At 45.5% G+C, this 17425-nt stretch overlaps 1 protein-coding gene across 4 annotated transcripts in view; it reads right to left on the bottom strand.

Moving 5' to 3' along the window:
* KCTD15 (potassium channel tetramerization domain containing 15) overlaps positions 1-17425 on the bottom strand; it is a 51318-nt gene that overhangs the window by 13033 nt on the left and 20860 nt on the right. For all 4 annotated transcript variants that reach the window (XM_071814331.1, XM_065848040.2, XM_065848039.2 and 1 more), the window contains exon 3: positions 2632-2776. In XM_071814331.1, coding sequence (XP_071670432.1) covers positions 2632-2776 — 145 coding nt within the window. The remainder of the gene's footprint in view (positions 1-2631; positions 2777-17425) is intronic.

Raw genomic sequence — 17425 nt, 5'->3', positions numbered from 1 at the left:
GACAGATGCTGGTCATAAAGGTCCTGGGGAAACCCCTCTGATGGTGAGGGGGTCAAGGCAGAGAATATTTGGGCTGCGGAGGAGGAGCAGCTCCTGTGCCAGGGTGTCGTGGTCCCATGTGTGGGACTCTGAACCGGAGCAGGAACAGGGAGCCGTAAGCAGCTCTGGGACGCTCGCCATGGGCTGGCGGTGAAGGAGAACCAAGCCAAACAACTAATGGTAATTTCTCAGCATGCTTCATGTGGCTTAAAATCCCCCAAACCCAGGAAAATTATATGAACTATTAGAGTGTTGCTTTCAGCGGGGAGACCTGTCAGATACTAAACACTTTCAAGTTCTGGCTTATTAGTAGTTGGAAGTGTAATTAATATTCACTGTAAACACACCAGTCAGACTTGATAATAAAGAATCACTAACCTAGGAACACATACCCCACTTTCTCTGCATTTCAGTGTTAACTTAGTCTGAAAACAACACTTAAGTAGCAAACACAATAACCCTGGTGCAGTACTAACATTCCAAACTTTGCAAAATAACCATCTGAGCAGCAATTCAAGTTGAAAAGCAACTTGCCTAACCTTGAGGCTAATAAACTGCTTGATTAAATTAAGGGGTAAAAACTAATAAATATTCAAAACACTTGATAATGCTTTGTTTGACATAAAGAACATTTAATGCAAGTCTCACTGGAAAACCTGTCAGGTTTTATACCTTAAATAGAGTTTCGCATTTAGAAACACCGAGTGATTCCATTTGCTGCCTTTGATTATTGTCTTCTGTCACTTTAATCATGCTGGTAAAATTACACAATTTCTGTGAAGTCAAATCCGTTTACAATGCAGTTTTAATATAGCTTTGCTGCACATTCTTCTATGCATTTTTATTTAGTTACTCCCTACCTAGCAATACTTTGCTTTGTTCTTGAGCCCTCATTAGCCTGGGGTTTGCTCTAAAGCTCTCCCAGGGAGGAACTAAATAAAATACAGTTAACCCTATGCAAAGAGATGGTCTGGAACAACGGACTGAGCCCGGGCACAGCGCCGGCTCTCCCCAGTCTCTCCCAGCCCTGCCAGCAGCTTGCTGTGCAGACAAGTCCTTGGCATCCACCACACTCTCACCTCCAGGCTCTTGCTGAATCCTGCTGCTTTTGTTTCACAGCACCTCTGAAATCTGGATGCTGGTCGAGGCCACCATCAGCTCAACCTCCATCTCTTCCATCCTCTCTTCTCACGCCGTCTTGTCCCACAAGGTTGTCTAAACCTCTTTCACTACAGCAACTCTGGCATTTCGCTTAATAAATCCATCCAGCCCCTCTTACAACCCGCAGGACTGATCTGGTCTTTAGCTTCACCCTAACTGTGTGTTCTCTCTCATTTCTCTGTAAAAAGCTCTTCTCACATCCACCCCTCAGTACCCTGGCTCTCGTCCAGCCTCACAGCACCCTGACCTGCTCCCCACAAACACCAGTGCTCAGGACAGCCCTTCTGGGTTGGAGCTCCAAAACCACCCGTGAAGGCCAAAGCTTCTCCCTGCCTTGGGACTAGATGTGTGCTCCCATCGCACAGCGCGTCTGCTCAGCATTCATTGTAAATACTCCCATGCCCGGGTCAAATACAATTATACCGATAACTTAGGCAAGAATGGCTGAGGAGCGGTTTGCAGCACTAGGATCAGCTGAACTCCAAAGCTAAAGCCACCATAGCAACCACAAACCTGAACTGGCTTAGTCACGACTGGCCAAGTGATCCTGCCTACCTAGTCCAACACGCAAAGTGAAATCGCACTGCACAGCACGGGAACTTTCCAGCAACACTCCACGTCCTCTAACTCTGAGCAGATCCCTGTTGCCGTCCCAATTAATTCATAATTTCATCCTGGAGTTAGTGGTTTTGTTGAATCTTGTCATCTGTAGTTGGGACACTTTTGTCTTCTAATTGTCATACATAAGGGTGACAATGTTGCAAGTTTCGTAAGTGCAAAGCCAAATAAACAAGGATAAGAGGAGAGTGTTTAAACAATCGGGATTTGGAAAGCAACAACCAGCAGCATTATTTCACAGAAAACATGTACTGCTCCTTAAAAAGCCCTCAGTAAATCCCATTTCCCAAGAATATTTTGACATTCATAAATCGTGTGAAAGATTACTTCCTGAAATCAAAGTATCTGCATCGGTTGTATCTAACACAAATCCTCATGGGTTTGTTTAAGGGTGTTTCTTTTTTATACCAACAAGAAAAAGGTTTATACAATTTAAGTCCTCTAAGTATCAAATCGAAAACATTTATTTCAGATTCTGAGTATTAATGCCTGGTAAGTGCTACTTGCTGATGTTGCTTCTTAATTGTTGTTATACCCTGATAAATAAGTTAAAATGTGAGAAAATACAATTAGTTTAGAAAAACTGATTTAGCCGTAAGCGTCATTGTTTAACTTTTTATGGTATCCATGACAACCATTGGTCCATTTATTAAATAACAGCATCCCTGGTGTAATACACAAGTACTAAAAATCCTAACAATAAACAGTAACATTTAGTTAAGTATGTTTAGGTCAAGCACACAAACCAACCTGCACCAAAACAAATGACAGAATGGGAGGAAAAAATGGATTGCAGACTATAGCTTTCCTTACCTTAAAGTCATCTGGGAGCAGGAGCTTTGATGTCCTTAGGAAGCTTAATATATATCTGAAAATTTCGCCATCTCGATCAATGAAATAATGTTGTTTTAAACTGTCCAAGACAATAGGCTCTGTGCCATTAAACAGACGACTTATTCTGAAAAAAAGAAAAGAAAAAGAAATGGGCAAGAGACAAAAATCTCATTACACCCTCAGGGCTTAAGAACATCCAGCCAATTTAGTTGCACCAATTCAATGTGCATAAGGTAACGCAGTATCTTAATTTGGTGACAAACAAGTGCACAAAGATCTATGCCTTAGACACGCGTGTGCACGTGCAGACACGCTCGCACACGCCAGCCCAGAGAGCCCGTGACCCCAACAAGGAAAGTGTCTATGAAACGCTCACCCCACGGCTGGCAGAGCCATTTTGGTGAGAACAAGCATCACCAACTCCGTTACCAGCTCCCTGTCTGCCGTGTCCTGCTAACAGAGAACCGAATGGTTACTGGGAGATGGGTTCCTGGCCATGAGTTTTTCCTCCAGCTTGGCTGTCATTTTGATCAAACACCATCAAAGCCTTTCCATGCTAGAGGAGTGGCTGTCCATACACCGAGATGAGCTGCATGGACCTATCAGTGCTGGGTAAGCGCCCATCCAACGCTCAATGTTTTGGGAAACAATCAACCAATGGCCCATGCAGCATCGGCAGTGCTGCCTGTGGGACCACAGTCCCACCACCAGTAGTCCTGGGGATTAGAGTCTGGCAGGAGAAAGCAACACAGCAGATCTTTCATGAGCAAAGAAAAAGAACGGAGACCTGTAAGAGTGGGGGATCAGCTGGTTACAGGACTAAACTACCACATCAGCTCCATGACTCCAGCTGTCCCCATGTCCTCAGCAGCATGGTCTGCAGAAACCAAACCAGGCATCTGCTGGGCTGCTGTTCCCCTCCCAATGCCTGGCTTCTCTCAGAACGCTTTGTCTTCCCATGAGAAATAACCCAGCTGAATATATGTTCTTGAAAGGAAAATCGCAGGAGACAGACAGCAACGACCTATTAAGTAATTGAGTCCATCTCTCTGACAGTGCAGCATTGTTCCCAACTGCAGAGTGTCTCGCGTTTCAAAGTCGAGTCTTAAATAACCCTGCCACTGAGGAGGACTCCATTTCCCAGAGAGACTATCCCACAGCCTGCTGGATTTCACTGTCGAGCCGTCCCTTCAGCTCAGCTATGGAATCCCTGTGTCCCTTGCTGTGACCAGGGCAAGGCTTTCCCCTGCTGTGGATACAGAGCTCACCAAACCTGCCAAAGGCAATGCCACAGCCGCAGCATCGCTGCCTCCCTCCTGCCAGCATCACAGCCCACCCCACGCTTCCTGGCCCGGCAGCGAGGGCAGTGGATATGAGACCCCCAGCGCGGCGATGGGAAGGGGCAGGTTTGCTCCCCCCGCAGCGCTGGGGCTCCTGCCTGCACTCCCACCACTGGCTTTGGGCTCCAGGATCACAACACGGTGAGATTTGCTCTCCACAGCTGCACGTCCATCTCAACTTGCTAATTTAGTTGCAAATGTAATTAACGTGCCATTTATTTCTAAATTAACTGTCGAGATATTAAATAAAACTGGACTTAGCAAGTCCCCGCTGAATTCAGCTAAAAACTTTTGTGCAAGCTCCAGGTTTTACTGCCTGCTCTCGTGTCCATGTCAGCATTCAGCTGCTCTGAGTTACTTGTGAGAATGACCAAATGCTTCCCTAAACCCTAATTATAATACATTTACTGTTCTTCTTCAACCTCTAGCTTTTCAACAGTATCAGAAAACACCATCCAGTTTACACTGCAACATTTAATTTATATAATCCCACGGTTTGGTAAGCCTCCAGTAATTCATTATTTTCTTTTTTTTGTTGTTGTTATTTTAGGGCTATTTGCCTGAGACAGTTAAATATATTGCTTTGTATAGTGTTAAAATTTTATTCCAGGAACAAGACAGTTAATTTATTTCCTTAGACATGCCCATGAGCCAGTGTGCTGTGCTGGGTTAGACTGAAAGCAGAGGAAACACTGATAGAGCAGCTTAAGGTTCAGTATGGTATATTTATCGAGTAAATTTGTGTGGAAGCTTTGTGATCTTACACCTAAACAAGCTGGGCTGTGGATTCAACCTCCTTCCCTTCGCTGCCCTTCTCTGATGTAGCAAAAGCAACGCGCCGGCTGCTGCTCGGTTCCGCCGCGCGCATGGGGGAAGGTTTGCCAACAACGACAGGGCGCAAGGAACACAGGGTTCAAAATTTTAATGGGCTGCTCTTTAATGTAGTGAAGCATTTTTTTGGTAATGAAAACAAAACATGGATTTTGAGGCCTTTGTGGAGTGCCCTGAGCTGTATTTCTTCACCAGCGAAATTACTGCTGGGGAAAGAAACTTGTAGAGTGTTGAAAGACTTAACTGCCACCCCAAAAACAGAGTGATGAATAGTTTAAGGATTTATTTGACGTTTTAGGGGGCTGCTATGTTCCAAGAACCAACTTCACAGCAGCATGTCGTAACGCTGCATGTGCAAAGCACTCCTGCTTCTCCCTTCTCACCAGTGTAAACCATACCTGTAGAAAGCCCATCAGAAAGCACAACACTGTGAGAGCACAAAGTGAACTCAAATGGCGGTTTCAAAAGGAAAGTTCACCTGACAGGGTTACTCGCCACACGTGAAGCTGTGGAAAAGAGCACAGTGACCAGGGGCAGCTCCACAGGCCCCACTGGGACCCAGTGGATGGGTCTTGGGCAGCCAGAATGAAACGCTGCGCACAGAAGCGTGGAAGCCAAACACGCGCAGGCTGTCAGAAAGCTGGCAAGTCAGTGAGTGCATGGAGATGGCAATGGTTCTGCACTGCGCGAACTTGTTGATGTTCTATCAGAAATTAGGTTCCAGTACAGTTGGGGGCCTCAGGAAGCTGCTCCCTCCAATGTCCCACCATGTGATGTGAGGTGAAGTTGTGGGCAGTGGCTGCAGCTCTCTGACTGGGCAGCAGTCACGCCGAAAATGGTTGTTTTTATGAGCGGTCATGCTGCAGTACTGTACTGGTAGACAAATTGGCTAATGGTGTTTTCAGGAGGCACTTGCTTACAGCACACAGGAATGGCGTCTCCAGTGATGTTTGTGAAGAGGTGGATGGCACAGGAAAACAGCGATGAGGCACGAAGAGCGGCACTTGGATTCTACAGCAATGGGTGAGCCTGAGCAATTAACGCTTCTTCGGCATTCCCATCTTTTGCAAGAGATGCTTCACTTCCTAATTTAAAAACACTCTTAAAACATCTGTCCAAGATCTAATTTCCAGACAGGGAACAAACCAAGCCAGGATCAATCCAAGTAGTTCCCTAGGGATGGCAAGCTTCTCTTGCCATTGCTTCCACCTCCCTGGGCAGGTCCCGCTGTGCTCGCACCATCTTCCCAGCCGGCTGTGTCTCCTCTGGCATCGCTCCTGCCCTCCCGGCAATGTGCTCCTCCCCACCACCCGGCCACTGCTCCACGGTGCTGCCCACCTCGCAGAGCCCCTGCTCCTGGCCACCGCTGCCCCATGTCCCCATGCAGCAGAGACACAGCAGGGCCAGCGCCCGGCCTCCCGCCTAGGTCTCACTGGCACCTCCAGCCCCAGCTGGATGCTCTTTCCTGCTCCTCCCAACGTACAGAACACAACCTGTTGATCCTTTTTCTACAATTTCTTTGTGTTTCTGTTGTTCCTGCTGAAGGCTTTTACATTTTCAATAATGTTTCGCCAAAACGCCAAGGGGCAAGGTTCTAGCTTTGTACCAATTTTACTATGATATTAAGATCTCCTTTTATTAGATTAAAAACAAACAATGCAGCCAGCCAACCCACAAGGACAAGAGCGCCAGTAAATTCTTTTCTTGGCCAGGGGAGGAAGCTGCATGCAAATACCTACAGACGGCTGCTCCTCGTAATGGTGGCAACCAATTTTCCGCCAGGCGAGCTCCCTGCAGCGCCTGTCGAGAAGGGAGCACAGCGGGGCCCTGCAGGGCAGTGCCTCCAGCCCCAAAGCAGAGCTCACAGCACACCATCTCTTTCATAAATTCACCCAACTCCATCTCAGAAGCAGCCAAGGCTTTTTGCCCTCCCAGCTCCCTCTGGAGCACCCTTGATCTCGCTGAGATCGTCACTGAGCACAGCCACAGCTCTGCATGTCACACTCCCGCTGCTGGGGGGTGTGACACTTTGGGATAGGAGAGTTTTTGGGGTGGGAGTGGGTTGCTTTCTGGTTTGGGGCCAGTTCAGCCTTGGCAGCTCTATTTTTGAACAGGAAACTGAAGTTCTTTCTTAATAAATCTGCTTCCAGAAGCTTTAAGAGGAGCACCCAGTATTGTGGGACCTGTGGCACAACCAGGAGCTGTGGCCAGCGCCAGCAGAGCCCTCCGCTCCAGAGCCCAAATGCCACGTGCCCGCCCAGCCAGTGCAGCTGTGCCATGTAAGTAAAACTATCACAACATTTCACTAAAAGTATTAATTTAAATAATTATGTGATTAATATTTAACTGTTCAGTGATATTTTGTCATTCATAATTTAGTTGTTTAGATTTATTAAAAATTGATTCTGTAGACACTTTTTCTGCCCAATGTCAAATCAGCAGGGAGTCCACATTTCAGCAAACTGTCATTAAAATGTGTCTCTCTCCTAATTTTATGTGAGGAGAGGGAAAAGAGAGAGAAATGCCTGTCCGTGGGCCCTCCAAGTGCGCGGGTCTATGCTCTACTCGGTGCCTTCGGCAGTACCTGCCGCTCCTCCACGCACCCTCCTGCTCCACTCAGCACAAACACGCAGTGAAGCCAACACAAGCTCTGCAGCTCTCCCTGCGCTTGATACGGTGGCTGTCAGTCGTACCTGGCTGTTGGGCCTTGCTGTGGAGCTGGAGGAGGTTGTGGGAAATGGCACAGAGAGGAGGAAGAGGGGTGTTTAGAGCTCGGACACCAAGCATGACCTGAAACTGCCCCGCGGAACATGTTAGCCAGGTGTCCCAGGTGTACAAGCAGAGTCCAGTCATTGCTGCTGAGCACAAACAGTGCTGCTTATCTCTTAAATATTTGCTCAAGGTGGGTAGGATAGATACTGTTATCTGCTTGGAAGAGAAAGAATGCTGTGAACTGGAGCAGAGGTGCTCGAGGGACCAGAGTGCTTTACTCTGTGCCTGGCACTGCTGCCTGTGTAGCTATGTCTGTTGTAAGTCTGTTACTTGTCCCACCACAAGAAAGGAACTGCTGAAGAGAACAGCAGGAAGGTAGTGCAGCAGCAGCACCCTGCCCAGCGGCGTCTGGGACAGGCAGTGGATAGTGCTCCCAGATCTTTGCAGTAGTGGTTTTCATATTTCCATTACTCTTACTGTAAAACCGATTGGGTTTGTGCACAAGTTCCCAGCAATGTAATGGAGAGGGCACCTGCCCTCCATTTCCCCAATGAGGTGTGTTTAAAAAAAAAACCTAACCCATTCAAAAAGCAGGCAGGGCTGGCCAGAAGAGGACAGGGATAATCAAGGAGAGCAGCAGATGGGTGTCTTCTGCCTTCTGGCCTGATGGTAGTTTCGAGGGAGAGATGTTAAAACCTTCTCTCTGCCAGGACACATGCTCCCTCACGCCCCGTACAGCAAGGAACGTGGCTAAGGTTGCGTCTGGCTGCAGTAGGTTTTCTGATCTGCCTCAATTTAGAACTTCAGCTATAATTAGCATGAAAGTCCGTAAACAAAACTCTGTTGTATGTTTACACCATACCTTCATAGCCTGACTGGTGATTTACAGCCCTTTTCCCATCATGGGAAAGCAAGGCTGAGAGGCACTGCCTGCAGCGCGGGTCTGCGCACACACCGCCTGGCTGGGGGACGGTGCAGAGACACCACAGGCTTCACCCCTCCGGCTCTGCCACAGGTCCACTCTAATCAAAGATAACATCTTGACCACCTTAGATTGCTTCAGGCGTACACTTGGCTCCAAGGGTGTTTGATCTGGGGAGAATTTTGTTGTAAGCATCTTTAAAATCCTTTATTTGTACAGTGATAGGAAAAAGTGTGTGTGGGGAAGTCCAAGTCTTAAATTGGGGGTATAAACTGCTGTTCTGCAAACTGTGAAATCCAAGCAGTCGTGTGTGGTTTGGGACTGGTTCATGTGCCTGAAGACACAGAGAAGTGCCCCAAAGGGGGTTCCTGCCGTAAGCAAGCCCAGATCAGGCACAGATTTCCAGTCCCAAAGGGGTGCAGGCATCAAGCCCGCAGTGTTAGGCAGGTCACCACTCCACGTGTGCTGGAGTCACCTCCAGCACCAGCTCCTTCTCCCACCACCCCTACAAGACCAGGGCGAGCATCTGCGTTTCTGCAGAGCAGCCTCAGGTGCCAGCGTCCTACAGGCATCACTCGGCCCCACACAGGCATCACTCAGCCCTGCACCCTTCAATCCCAATGGCACAAGTGAGACACGACAGATGTTCATGTACAAAACTGACCTGCAAGATGGAGGTACTAAAGCTGGTAACCCAAAAACCTCTCTCAATTTTTAACAAGAAAAGAGCATCAAGTAGCAATCTGGGTAGAGGGATGGAGGAGGTAACTCACAAGGTAACAGGTTTATCCATCTCCAGTTCCTACGGCCTTCTGCTCCTGCCTTCCAACACTTGATCCTGGAATGCCATAGGAGTTTTCTGATCCATATGCTCACTTTGCAGTGCTTTTGAATGATATTACACTCATTAACTATTAAGCACCTGAAGGAACTGCAGGATCTATTACCTAGATTTAATACTTCATATTTTGCTGTTCAGGCTAGAATATCTATTTTTGCAATAGATCAGAGCTAGTCTATATAGTATCAACATGTATTTTTAAAAGTCAATAATCCAGAAAGAACATTATCATCTACCATGCGGAATCATTCTTAAGAAGTTCTGGAAGGATTTATTATTTGCTTTTTATATTATCACTAAAAAAGCAAAATTAGATACGTAATGGATTTTGTAGTTAAAACAAAGGCATGGACAATTATGTTTTCAGCTCTCTGTTACTATCAATTAAAGTCCACTGAAGCGACAGGTAATAAAATCCACTGAAGCAGAAATTACTTATTATTTTTGAAACACCACAAAGCATTCATGGTAAGGGTAAGAGATCCTACAGGTCTTTTCTGCCTGTTGCTAACAGCCAGTCTCTATGCTTAAGACGCTTTAGCAGGTGACTGTTGGATATATAATTTCATGGAAATATATATGTATTTTTAGATTTTGATACATGACATTTATTTTTAAATTTGTACAGACAGTGTTGCCTATACGTAAATTAGCAGTTAAGACATAAATCAGAAATGCAAATCACAGGTAGAGAAGCCAGAGTCTCTTCCTGCATTAAAAAGTTCTCTTGTAGCCAAGAGCCACCCTGCTCCTGCATCCATGCGGCCAAGCATCCCTCAGGTCTGGAGGGAGGTGGAGTGGTCAAACCATTACACGAGCAGCCAGTGAGGAGGGAACTGAGGCCCCACCACCTTTACAAGGGTGTTAACCCTTCATCTCATTGGGATACTGGGACTAGGCCCCTCAGCACCGGCTGCTCGTCCCAAATTTATCAGCAGCGCATTTGTTCCCCGGGGCTGGGCTTCTGCCACCCGTCTCGTCGGGAGTCAACAGCTCGCGAGCAAAGCACTGCTTAGCCACAAGTAACGGCAGCAGAATCCAGCCCTTCGTCAGGATAATGATTTTATTTTGCCTTATTAAAGTAGCATTTGTATATTTTAGTGTGTTGTTTTAACAGCTATAAAAGACTTCACTAAACAAACAGTTTCTAGTATGTTAATTGCTGTATTATGAATCCTTTCATTGCATTTGGCGTATAACCACATTTATAGGCAAAATAAGCAGACACAGACAGAATAGCACTCATTCGCTACACCCCTCAGCATCCCGCCACATTTATTTAAGTCTTCAGTCACAAAATCCATTTACTTTGCTTAACAAGAAAAAAACATAACTTTCAAATACAGGTAGAATTTGCATTTCTCCATTGAAAGTTCCCTACGTGCCACTGACATGGCTTGTTCATCCTTTGTAATAGGGACAGTGACATACCACCCGTTATTTTTGGATGCTCAGCCACACCGTTTGCTTTTGTTAGGTCTGGCTGAGCCGCTCTGGAGTGACATGACCAGAACAGTGGCCTTGGCCGTGGCAGGTGTGCAGATCACAAGTGGCTGCAGTTACTGCACTTACTGCAGTCCAATACCGGCCAGTCCTGCCATCCCTGTTCCTAATGAGTAGTAACTACCTGTGGAGAGTGAGAGGGACAGAGCCTGGCTGACTTGCATATTTTTAATAAGAGTAACCAAATAATATTACAATGTAATATGAACCCTCAAAGCACAGAATTTGTTAGCGGTAAGAGCTAAACATTATCCTTTCAGTGAAATACGCTGAAGTTCAGGTAACTGCACAGAAGTTCAGACATTGTAGGTAATACCTATCTATCTGGGAATCCCTCTCTTCGTTTTAAATTGTGGACTTACATTTATATTAGCTGGATTTCCAGGGTTATTATTTTTTCCAGTATAAAGTTCAAGTTACTTTTGCTCTTCTTGTGTCTTTTACTTCACTTCTATGTAAGTAGTTGGGGAAGATTAAAAATATTAACGCATATTTATATTGCTAAACGTATCCTATTTTTATTATGCCATTGTTGCTGCTGCTCTGATTTGAGCACTACAAGGGTTCTTGGCATTTCACGTTTTCTCAATAGAGAATTTACACTAAATTTTTGCTGTGAAAATCAATGCAGGAACAAAAATTCTTTAATATTAAAACCCCCTTCCTAAACTAGCATCTTAGTTTCCCAAAGCATTCCCTGGTTTCCCAAAGGTCCCAATCCTGCAAGAACTGCATTTCAGTCCAAAATCTGTGGGAGTTGCGGGCACTCAACAGAATTAAGTTGTTAATACATGAGAAGGTGCACAATTCAAATACAACATTCCTGCCTATACAAGCCTTTTCTTGTTATTCCTTTAACCACCCCTTCCCCCTAAACCATGGTGCTATGAGGGCCCTGATGAGAACAGGGTTGCACCAAATTCCAGCTCTCTTGCTCCTCAGCTACTTGCTGTTAACTTCAAGTGGGACCTAACTCAGTATTTTTACTAAGATTTTCACATCGGACTAGATCTGGACACTACTTCCATTAACATCACCCTTGTGCAACTGGGCATGCTGGGAGGTTGGAAAACAGGCAGATACTAGTTTTATTTTAATACAAATGGGCTAAATCCTCACTTATTGAAGTCAAGAATGAAATTCCCACTGGGACTCAGTGAAAGCAGGGAAAATTTCAAATGGAACTCATTACTTTTCAGGGTGCAAGTCTGGCCTTCCACATCCTTTGCATGTGTGGGTGCTGTGAAACCAGTATGTTTCAGTACATGGCAGGAGACAGCGGGATGGATACCCAAGGGCTGCACAACCTTTTATAAAATGTAAATGCTGGCAGCTAACACATTTACTTTGGTACCTGCTTCTTGTGCAAACAGCTAAAATATTTAATCTGCTTGAACCACAGCCCTTTACTTCTGATCCCAGATACACAAAAGCTGAGCTTTTTCCTATGATTCTTTTATTCATTTCTAGTTCCACAAGAAGAAGTTCCCAGGCATGGTGAGCCTGGGACTCTGCAGCACCGTGCAGTCCGGGACGAGCAGAAACACCAGGAGACCCCCGGTCACCACACTTGCCTCTGCTGCATTGGGACACACCAGGGCTGCAAGACAGATGATACCAGCCTCTCTGGGTAGTGGTAGATCAGCTTTCTGCTCAAAATAAACCACCCATGCTGCCTGGGCATTTGGTTGGTATGCCAATATGCTAAACTCTTTTGTTGCTGAGAAAGATAATATGGAAAAAACCAGCCTATCCTTCATTCTTCCTCTATTTGCTTTTCCTGCAGCCCACCCTTCTGTCCTCCAGGGAGTAAACTACATTGGTTTTGCCCAGTTCCAGAATGTAAGACTGCTGCAATTACACTGCTGTACAGACACCTCCAGTACGGCTCACACCACCACTCACTCTGCCACAAAGACATTGCGGGGCATTACAGGCAGACCGTAACTGGTTATAACTCTCTACAAGCATGTATGTGATTGGGAAGTTGCGCCCAGTTCTCTTGATATGTATTTTTGTTATCATGCTTAAAATGATAAATGAAAGATGCTCCTGTTTATTCTTAGATTTCATTAATCTGTATCAAATATATTTTTCCTGGCTGTTCACTTAAAGAAACCAAACGTGTCAAGAATGATTTGTAAAAGCTATTTTGAAGGGAAAACAATTACCAAAGCCCATATATCCACTCTGAGTAGGAAGACTTGAATAACAGTTTTCGCTGGTGAGCCTGAGCCGTTAGGAGATGTAAGGCAGAAGCAAAGAGGCATTTCCAGAAGGTTTTTTGTTACTGCAGCCGGGGAGCAGGGATGGAGAGGAAGCCACTCACTAACAGGTCCGCTGGGAAGAGCCCGGCTCCACGGCCACCTCCCCAAAAAAAGCAGGACCCCCTGTCCAGGGGTTATGAAGAGGGGAGGACCCAAGAAGGAGACAGCAACACACCTGCTGCACAGAGGACACTTGTGCTACAGAATTAAGCTTGGCAAAAACTTTAAAGTAATAAGAAAACCATTAACTGTTGGATTCTGGGGAGATACTGAAAGCTGAACCTGGCTTTTCTATGTGACTGTGAGACATTCATTCTTAAATACAATACTACGGTCATGGGTTTGATTCTGGTCCCAGTGAAGTCAAGGCCAAAACATCCTTTGATTTAATTGAAAGCAGAAGCAGGCCCCCGCTTTAACCCTCATGTCTGCAAACAGAATATAACTGGATGTGAACAGAAGAGGAAATGTGTTTGGAACTGGTTACATATCCATGTGTGGCTTTTTTTTCCCCCCTTCTGTAAGATTAAAAAGCAGTCATTGAATTTTTTTCCTCATTCAACAGCAGTGTTAAGTACTACTGGCCCAAATTCAGCCCTCGTTCCCTCCCAAACAACCCCAGCAGAAGAAGAGGCCCCAGTTTCTCTCTATTGTTATCTACCGGTTCCCATGGAGTTCCACTAGCCAAATTTGTCTGTGAAATTGTATGTAAGTTTTGCAATGGCAGAATTTAGGCAGCGGTCTCCCGGAAAGCACACTACATTCCCCAAATGCCAAAGCTGCAGCCTTCGGTGTAAATCGTACTGGTACAACTTGCTGGCATAACACAGTATGACACCAAAGAGGTTAAAAAGAGTCTCTGGTTTTCATTGTCCGCTTTCTCAAGAGAGAGATTTGCTGCTGCAAAAGCATCTACCAGGTCTAAACGGATTACCTGCAGCACTGGTAGCATCTGCACTCCATTACAAGAGAAGCGTAACGGGAGCCTGCCCTTTGGACTGGGATTCCTTCAGCGATTCAGCTTTACAGTGCAAATCTCAGTTTCCAGTGCCTGCCAAATAATCCTTTCTGAGTCTAACCAAGAGTAACGGTGCAAACGCTGCATAATAGCTTCCCAGCATCCACGTGCAGGACTCCTGTCAGGTTTTGCTTTATGAGGTCCTCAGCAGACAAAAAAGCAGCAAATTGAGCCTTTGAACACACCCCAGAGTGCAATCAACACAGCACAAATGAACCCTGGAACACCTCTGCTCAGCCTCTCCGTCCTGCTGCCTGGCTCTGACAGGCAGGCAGTCGCCACAGTGACCGCATCAGTAAGGAATGCAGTGGTGCACACACGCCAAGCTGATAGCCATCCTGCCTGGCAGAGTTTCAAGTGAGAGCAAATCAGGTAAAAACAAAAAGCAAACCCCTCTAAAATGTCTACAGGTGTAATTTCTTTTTTAAGCTTCGAAAGATTGAAGTACATGCTAACCACAGCAGATGAGGTGAAAGAGTAGGCAGTTTGGTGGACAGAGCACAGAGATGTGAGTTTATAACTCTGGAGTTTAATTCCAGCTCTGCAGCTTCTCCCAGCCATGAAATTGGGTTAGGAGAGACACCAGCCTGGTGTAACTCTGTATCAATGAGGTTATACCAGGGATGAGAGTGACAACACTCAGCTGTTTCAGTCACCATACTATGCATTTAATGGTAGTACAACACAAGGGAACAGGCTGAAGTGCTGCAAGGACATACTCATCAATTTATTACATTTCATGTAGCAGAGAAACTTGGCAAAGGCACCTTGGCTAGCAGTAGCGTGGGCACAACCTGCATCAGCTACAGCTTGGCATCCTCCACACCATCTTGTTACTGTGTTCCAGAGATCTAGCCTGCCTTACGCTTTCAAATATGAATCCTGTGTTTGCATGCCTGCATATTTCTTCTATTTAAATATGCAATTTGTTCTTAAGATTTTTATTAACCCATGAATAGATTAATTCTGATTTCAGTTACACAGCTACAAACCTGGAGTAACTCCTTCAAAACCAGCAGAGTCATCTCCCTGGGGAGACCATCCGACCAGGAAAGGTACGTGCACACACCTCTAAGTACATGATGCTTTGTCTTCATTTGCCTGTTGGTTTTACACTTTCAGATGTTTTTGAGGCCGAGTACTGTGGATACCCGACAGAAGCATCTTCCTACAACGCTAAGGTTCTTTTAACTCCTCTCCACACATCACATCAGCATACATGCCTGGTATGATTCCAGAGGTCAACAGGGATACACTAGGGATTATTTTGGCCAGGTTTATTATTAGGGCAGTTTTCTAAAAGAACAGGGCTTATTTTGTTTCCATTTACACTTGCAGTAAAACTCTCATTGACTTTACTGCAAGAGAGATTTGGCCCAACATACCAATATCCAAACCACCTTCATTTATTTCAGTGAAAGCAGGCAAGGAATTAATAAGGCCCAATGTATTTTTAAATCTTAGATTTCATAAATGATCACAAGCATGTAGGTCACAATATATACACAGAACGACACCTACAACAGCCACCAGTGGGATCATTAAAATAATTAAGTTAGGCCTAGAGACAAATTCATTTCATAACATGTTCCTTACAAAACAGATACCCCCCTGCTTCATAATCTAGGGAGTCTGGTTTATAAACTTCCTAAGTAGTTCATGAAATATCCCCCTAAGCAGACCAGGTCTGCTTGCCATTGCAGGGTCTTTCTATATCAACAAACAAACAAACATCAGTGACACATATTCAAAGACCAAATATTAAAAGGTAATGCCTTGTCTGCTCCACTGGTACAGTGGTTACTGTGACCTCAGGACACGATTTCCCATACAAAGCTACTGAATTGGCATCTTTACAGAACTCCTCTCCATGCGATGACGGAGCTGGATGCACAGCACATGAAGAAGCAATCAATAAAGGACATTCCCCTTTGCTTTCAGTGTAAAGCTGCTACACCTGTGAGCCTGAGCACAGGTGCAGCACTTTACACCACCCTCACCAGCAGGAAACAGCCTCCACTAGCAGTGTATAAAAGGAGGAGACAGGTTGCTCCTATGGTATCCTATGAGAGTGGTTTCTTAAAATATGTTTCTAATGCTTTTTGTGCTACTGCCCTGAAAATGGCTGCTGAAAAGTACTTGAATTGTGCTGCTAGCACCAAAGTATCCCGTCAGGTGAGTGGTAAGCGAAGTAGCAATGAAAGAAATGATTAAGTATTTGATCAGCTAACTTCAGAAACTGTTACAGAGTGCTAAACAAAGAGTTGAATTTTTGTTTCCTTGTTTGCTGGCTTTTCGTTGTGAGTTTTGATAAACCAGACTAGTTTTCAGCCTGTTTAAAGCAGGAAGGGTGGAAATTATTAACATGCTAAGTCTAACTCAGCTACAGTCAGGTTATCCTTGCAGAAGAAGCAAGGAAGAATAAAAAAGGAGACAAGGTCAGCTAAGTTTTGCACTGAAGGTACTGGAGACACTGTTCAACATCCATCTTCTGGACCCCTCTGAGAGGCCATAAATGACATCCCCCAATTGCAGCCACGCTGCATGAGCTGCGCGGAGTTGCCTGCTCTTCCTTTTGACTAGGCAAGCTGAATAAGCTGGCAGACAGATAGGAACGTGCAGTTTTCTCAGATTCAGGGGTTTTTAGCAGCCTGTGCCAGGTGTAGCAGCACAGCTACAGTTTTATTTCTGTAAGTCAGATGAGTGTGAGTTGCTATCATCTCCTCTCCATGACTAGCTTGGTCTGCCCCTTCCTAGATGCCCTAGTACCCATTTATGCCTAGAACTCCACACAACCTAGGCTGTACACATGTACAGAGAAACAGTCATTTCTGAAACAGTGTTCGTCAGAGGCTAGCTAGGCAGTATTTTCTTGTGTGTTTGATCAAATATTCCAAGTAAACACACAAATAACTCATTCATCAAAAGGACCCAGTTTCAGCACCCAATTACAGTACTATTTGTACTCCCACAGGGTAAGCTCAGCTTTCTTCTCCAGAGCCTGCAGGCAGTCCCTGGGCAGCAGCTGTGCTGAGCCAGGCCATGGTTATGAAGTCCAGTAAGGGCTGAACACCTTGTTGTGGCTCCTCACATGCTAGTTGGTAGGAGATCCTGGAGAGGTGGACACAGGTCTGAAGAATCAGTTTCCATATAAATTCTGTCCCTCCTGTCTTCCCCAGGTCGCTGGGGTGAAGCGTTATGGAGACTGTTCTACTTTAGCACCAAAGCTACTACTCCAACTGTAGAACAACAGCCCTGCGTAATGCAAGGAAATGTGCTGTCATGGTGTATTGCCATGGGCTCTGCCAGACCCTGAATCCAGGATCTTTTCCCCATTAG

Source organism: Patagioenas fasciata, chromosome 13 (assembly GCF_037038585.1).
Source record: "Patagioenas fasciata isolate bPatFas1 chromosome 13, bPatFas1.hap1, whole genome shotgun sequence".
Classification (NCBI taxonomy): domain Eukaryota; kingdom Metazoa; phylum Chordata; class Aves; order Columbiformes; family Columbidae; genus Patagioenas; species Patagioenas fasciata.
The sequence above is the reverse complement of the archived record's forward strand: the minus strand, read 5'-3'. Positions and strand labels throughout refer to the sequence as shown.